Genomic DNA, 7,167 nt, shown 5'->3' with positions numbered 1-7,167 from the left:
TCATGGAGGTAGGATAGCCTCCGTGGTATGATGATCTGTGCTGGGATGATTATTAGTCATCTTCTTTGAACAGTTTAATTATTTACCGATGCCTGATAATAACTTTACAAATGAGGGAAGAACATCTAAATAAATCTATATCGCTCTATATAAATAAAAAATTCGTTTGTTTGGAGTATGGAAGCAGTTTAAATTAAATGGAAATTAATTTAAAAACTTTACCTCTCGAAACAATTTGAATCGCGATCTGTAGGGGCATAATGCAAAGCCAATACTCAATAGCGTGATGGAAATCGGTAAGTGAACTAAATATTCAGCGGTCCCGAAGCGTTTCTGAAAGACAGGAAAAGGGGTTGGGGCTGGACACGGACATATTTCGAATTCAAAACTTCAGTTGAATTCAATCAAAGGTCCAGTTTTTGACCAGGCCTCCGTCATGTGGACCAGGCTATCGACTTTGCTCAGTTGACCGAGCTGCAAGTCTTTATAGCACGGGTAGAGCACCCCCCCCCCCCCCCCGAGTCGTTCATTGTGTTCCAGCAATCTCAGGTAACTGGTAACAATAGTCTCGAGTGTGCATATGCATCATCATAGAGCAAGTGGCCAGGGTGGGAAGGGGATTCACCCTCTGTCTCAACAAATGATCGTGCACGGTACTACATGGGCGTCAATCGGTGGGGGGTGGAAGGGGAGACAAGCCCATATCGTTTGCCCCCCCCCCCCCCCCCCCCCCCACTTTTTTGTCCCCGAATAAATAGCCTACATGATTCTATAGCTCAGAATAGCTGATTCAATTACTCCGAACTCGGAAATAATGTTTTTTTTTTAGATCTTTTGCTCAAAAAAGTGGTTTAAGTGGTCAGAAATTGCCTCAGATCGCACCACAGAGCGTCTACAATCAAAATTATCCGGGGCGCTCGCATTACTGCTGATCAAAGCATGTCGCCCGGTCGCCCCACTTTTGAGAATTTGAAGCGCATTTGAACAAAATCATATTGGAATTTGCGCTTTATAAATGAATGAATTATTATTATTATTATTATTTGAGAAGCGATTGACGCCCTTGACGATATAAAGTTGCGAGTCAAATGAGCGGAGTAGTTCGCCTCGCAGCCTCATGTGCCGACGCGACTTCCTTGTTCAGCAGCAATGGCGACTCGTATAAAAGCCTAATGCGAATTCACATCAAATCATGGCATTTCAGATACACTCGACCAAAAAAGCAAGTCCCCTCCTAATACTTTTTTTTGTAGAACTCAAAAACTCCAGGGCACATCTTGCTCAAATTACGACTGATCAGTTGTCGGTATCATTTGTCCTCAATTGCATAATTTTGTACAAATTGTCACTGTTTTGGGCCAAATAAAGAGTATGGCTGGATTGCTGAAGAATTTCTGTACAGATTAGTCCTTAATGAGTAAGAGGTACTCAGTAGTTTTTGACTTAGACAAAAAACATTCGAAGGTGGGGGGGGGGGGCTTTCTTTTTTGGTCGAGTGTAGTTCTCAGTGAAAAAATCCCCACAATATTATGCATGTTTGATGGTTTTGAAATTTATGGTGGGGGGGGGAGGTTGATGAGAAAGAGATCTTGAAAAGGCTCATGCCTTTCCGATTTTTTTTTTATTTGGAGCCATAAAACAAAAAAAATGACACCTTAAAGTAATCTTTCAATGTCTCACATTTACAAGGTGATTTTTTATTACAATTAAACAAACAAAAAATTGAAATCATTTTCTAATCCCAAATATCGGTCTATACCATTTTGGTTTACCACTTTTGTTTTTTAATCCCACTGTTCTCAGCGTCTATTACATCATAATTAATTAATAACCTCACTTTATTTACAATTACAATACAAATATATTAATGAACTGAGCCAAAAATAAGCCAGCCAAAACAAAAACGGTCTACATGTGCACCGAACATCTGCCGTTTGAACTCAGTCTAACGAACTGTCTCATCAGGTCATTAAATAATTAACCAAATGTGCAATATAAAAAAGCTAACATAATGATCTAAATCAAACCGTATTAAGAATGAAATTATAATATATACATATACATACACGGACATGTACATGTATAATACTTTGCGTGTGTGAGTGCTGCTTACGTTAAATACTCGCACCATATTTCAAAGATTTTTTTTTGGGGGGGGAGGGGGGGGGGATTCGCTGTGTCTACTTGTGTGCAGTTGAAATGAAAACGGAGGAACTGTAGTCATTCCGAAAATGTGCATTTTTGTGAAGGGCACTTGTGGGAAGTGAGGGCAGAGGTAATATAAGTGTGTTGCACGGTGTCATAATGCTGTGAAAATCCAGAATTTTGGGTCATATTGCACACCTACAGAAGCATTAGAAAATTTTGTACTCTCCTTTTGAAGGGAAAACAAACTTTAAGTCAAGAACTGTGACAGGTCGAAAGGTTCCACCATTCAAGAGTCAAAAACTGAACCAGCATCATTTCAAAGAGTTCCTCATCGTGAAAGTTGAATGAAAAGCAGCGTCTACATATCTGATCTTGAAAACTTCAAATTTAGTTGACATAACTAATATATTAAAGGGAAAAACAACATTTGCAAACATCAAAAAACGAAATGATCAAATTATCACGAAATATCTCACTATATTGTTAGGGAATGACAGTCCAAAGCATCCATTAAAATCGTGGCTCCTGGTGAGCTGACATTTTCAAGAAAACTTGTATTTTTCCAACGCTGGTCAGCCGACCAGCGTTGGAGAAAACTGGCTTTTTTCAAAAACTGCTCCTAATTTTTTCATATTTAGTTATTCCGCATTTACTTTGCAATTGTTTACACACCTGCGAAATGGTACAAGCCTACTAGACTGATTCTCTGACCTTACAATTCCACCAGTCTATAAATTGCTCCGTTTAATCTTAAGTGGAGTCAGGGAACCAGACTACAAGAACATGATTGGTTTTCTTGGTTTTTCCATCATCTACTAGTCCAAAACGTGAAACAAGTCAGTTTAACAATTTTTGCTATAACATGCTAATCCTCCAAATCCATTTATTTCTGAAAATTGCAGCAAAAGCAAATGTTGTACATTCTCTTTAACACCAACAAGTTCTGGTTTGCAAGGAAAATAAATACCACAATTTGACATAAGGCCATTGTTTCTGCTTCAATAATAATTTTGACATGACTTTTAGTAAGCCAAAATCTAGTTGGCCAATGATTTTCATCCCGATTTCAACATTTTTTTTCTTTCTTTTTTTGGCAATGTATTAGAAGAAACAGGCTTACCACGTGGTACTAAATTGAACTGGGATAAAAACAAAAACTTCATATTTCTGATGAAAGCATAACAAAAAAGGTTAATATGCATAGAAAAACTCTGGAAGGAATACAATCAAATCCAAGAAACTCCGACAATCAAATACAAACACTTAACAGGACAAGGAAAACAGACCCAAAAAAATGCTTCAGTCACAATGTTGTCTCTGAAACTGGCAACGACAATGAAGTTTTACGACACAAAAGCAAAGATGGTAAAACTTGTTTTTCTGCCAGTTTCACAGAAAAAATCTGGAGATTATTGGACTAGAAAAACAAAGGGAGAAAAGATGTCTCATTAGAATTTGTATCCAGGTTCCACTTGTTCACAATTCAACGCAACTTAATCACATGCATATCTTACGACGCAAGACCACTGAAGCCGTTCACAAACTTGTTCAGGTGTCATACAAATAACGAACAGTGGGAAAGAGACCAATTTTTCAAAGAGATTTGTGGCAAATACATTTTTTTTTTAAATGGAAAAAATCATAAAGTACATTTGTGTAATGCCAATGAGTTTGAAATTACAGTGAAATCTTGATAAGTCAAACCTCAAGGGAACAGGTTCAGTATCTGACTTGAGCAGACTTTTAGTTAAGCAGGGTTGTATATCATTGTTATACTACTGAAGAGAATGGATTCTTTGTTTGACTAAACAGTTGTTTTGAGTTATCAGAGTTTGACGTATCGAGATTTCACTGAGTGAAGAAAAAAAATGACAATATTTTCCTTTTCTTGCATACTTCAAGTTTAGATCGACAAAAGGCGGTGGTTTGTGCTAACGGTGCAAAACGCTTAACTAAGGTGTTGGTTTTCTTCGTGAAACCAACTGTTAAGTTTTTGAAGCCATTTCCAGTTGACATCAACTACACGGACATGACATACTTCTTAAAGTGAAAGTGATTTAATTTCTCTGCTCTAAGGAGATTACCGTGACTAGAAATTGCGGAAAATGGAAAGTAATTGGCATAATTTCTGCTACTGGAAATTTGTGGCTACTGATAGGGGTTAGCAGTTGCGTTTTTTTGGTGGATCATCAAAAATTTAAAAAAAATGATCAAAACCGTGCACAGCTACAAAATTATCAGACAAATGACGTGTACTGTGCTGCAAATGACCTACAAGACGAGTTGGCTGCTTTTAATATGCCTCGTTTTTTTCACTGTTTAAATACAATAACAAGGGAATACCGACCCACACCAAGAAAAAAAATGTATATTAAAAAAAAAAATCTACACTTTATATACAGACTATTTTCGTTGGTTAGATTTGCGAGAACGTTCACGTCTCTCTGTTTTCTTCTTTTTTTTTTTTTTTGGCAATTCAATAATAGTATAGTGTATTTTTTCTAAAGCACTTTAATCCCCGCAATTATAAATTAATTTCTTTGAAAACTGAAATGGCGTCGACCATGTGGACATATCTTTATGTACAGAGTATAAAACAAGTGGGATCTTTTTTTTTTTTTGCTCATTGCTAATTAAAGTTATGTTATATGCTTCAAAAGGACTTACCCTCTTTACTTAGTTAACACAAAGTAAACAAAACGGACAATGGGGGAGTCAGGTTGGTGTAGCAGTTCTTTTCTCGCCTTGCACCGCTGTGTCCCGGGTTCGAACCCCGCCTGGGCCAACATGTGGATTGGTTTTTCAGTCCCTGCCTGATTCTGTGAGTTTTCCCCAGAATATCATTCTGGGGTTTTCCTCCCAACCACTAAAACTGTAATTGCCTTCCACATCTTCTACCAAGGGACCCCACTGAAAATAAGTCGAAAGACTTTTGTGGGCTATCCCGGCAAATTGCCGAATATTAACAGTGGAGTTTTCTTAAAGCTGACGGCTTACTGTCAAATTTAAGATAAAATTATCAATTGTTGGTGCAAGTTTAACCTCCATATTTAAATCTGACCACCCAATTTATTTTGTGGTCTGTTAAACTTGTTTTAGAGCCATTCGCCCCCAACAAGAAAAGTGTCACGTGTCAATTATTTTTGGGAAAATGAATAAAAAAAAGCATTAAACAAACAACATTCAGTTCACAGAATCAGGTTTCATATGATTGGAAAATAGTGGTATGTAGATTAAATATTGTGACAGCGACGTCTAAAATGTTTCACCCAAATTGTCTCGATTCCAGACTTTTGCTTGGATTCCGTGCCTCTTTATCCAACGATACATTTTAATATGAGAATAAATTAGTGTCTTGAAAAATGAGACCAGCAGCATCAACATTTTCAATGGCTCTTTCAAAGGTTCGTTCAGAGATTCACACTAACCGGGCAGAGACTTGTACTCACAGTCATTACTGTAAAAATTATCCGTTTCTTTGCATGGCCAAATCGTAGGCTGTTCATTCACTTTCTGTTTTGGACGTTGTGTGATGTAAACTTGCCTGAAATAACTGCAAAGCAACTTGCAGATGAAATTCATTTGAAAGGTTGTAGATTAATGTTAAGAATGTATTGGTGAGAGAAATTGTGGGGGGAAAAAAGAGTATACACTCCCACAAAAAGGTAATAATTTCCCCCATTTTCTTAGTCGGAATTGAGTAAATACACAGAAGCAGACAAAAGTGGACAGAGAGAAAAGACAGATGTGAAACAAGAATGACAAAATTTGTGATAAAGGACTTGAGCTATTAATACAGCCATCTTGGTCTGGCAACCAATGGACACAATAGTGATCAGTTTGGCATGGGCCACCACATCACTACCACCAGTCTATTTGGGTACATGCCCTGTTCAATGCTCTCACTGTATACACACTGTTTGTTGCTGCGATAAAAGGTGCGAGATATTTGTTTGAGTAACCGAGAAATGGAGAAAAAAAAAATCCCCAAAAGAATGCAGAGATTCCCATCCCAAATAAACAGCTTCCACGCCATGTTACAAAATCTTGCGTTTCATTTTTAGAATCATAACCTATAACCTGAAAACTGAAACTGTGCATGTACACGTTTATATTACAGCGCTTAACCTCTTATAAAATGAATACACGACTCATCTGTATTTGTCTTGTATCAGATCAAAACCCCATTGCACATAGACTGTACATGTATAGCGGCTGAGATTTTCCATTCCTTCGACAGGACAACGATAGGCCTAATTAGTTTAGTTCTACTGATCAGGATTTGAACGCAAAGCAAAAGATATCGAGAATGTACAATGACCGATTGCTCAGGATTCTCTCTGAACCTGAAATCTAAGATATGTCCAGACTATGCACAGATCATACTAACCTGCGTGACATATCAGATAATTTTACGGTGCTTGTAGCACTTCCACCGATTGGTGACAAATACGTAGGAGTTCATCTTTTTGAGAATATAAATGCAAGAATTTTCCACATCTTCGGAAAAAAGTTCAGGCAAATGGGTTGGTAAAATATCTGAGTCTGACTACTATTTTTTTGTTTGATCAAAACTACGTGAATGTTATAAATTCATGTATTTCGAGTGTTGAGACAATTTTCTAGAAGGTTATACCTTGAAACTGGCGGGGAGGGGTTGGTAAGCTACGGGAGGAATCGGAGGCTACAGGGACTAGTTCAGGATCTTGATGGCTTTCTCAAAGTAGTTGAACCTAGGCTTCTTGTTCTTGTTCATGTGGTCTAGGCCTAGCCACGGCCTGGGCTGTGCTGTACCACCTGTAGGGACAGAAACGGACACGTCAATATAGACTTGATCAAGGACAACCTTGGTGCTTTGATGGACAATTGCCATTACTGCTGATCAGACTTTGGTCAATTTCTCGCACAACAGGGCGAGTAAAAAAAAAAGGAAACCCAAATGGCAGGCCAATTTTTTAATGAAGTTCTGCCTGTAGCACTTTTCAAAATTTACGGAAAGCCCTGGGTAGAGAGAAGCCA

General features: G+C 37.9%; 1 protein-coding gene across 1 annotated transcript in view; it reads right to left on the bottom strand.

The window, feature by feature from the left end:
- Positions 1-1,661: 1,661 nt before the first annotated feature.
- The window catches only part of LOC119738335 (ubiquitin carboxyl-terminal hydrolase 7-like), a 42,221-nt gene continuing 36,715 nt past the window's right edge, over positions 1,662-7,167 (bottom strand). The window contains exon 34 of the mRNA XM_038213185.1: positions 1,662-6,945. Within this exon, the coding sequence (XP_038069113.1) occupies positions 6,842-6,945 (104 nt within the window). The 3' untranslated portion in view covers positions 1,662-6,841. The remainder of the gene's footprint in view (positions 6,946-7,167) is intronic.

This window comes from Patiria miniata, unplaced genomic scaffold (genome assembly GCF_015706575.1).
Source record: "Patiria miniata isolate m_02_andy unplaced genomic scaffold, ASM1570657v1 HiC_scaffold_3, whole genome shotgun sequence".
Taxonomy (NCBI): Eukaryota; Metazoa; Echinodermata; class Asteroidea; order Valvatida; family Asterinidae; genus Patiria; species Patiria miniata.
This window is presented reverse-complemented; position numbering and strand designations above follow the sequence as displayed.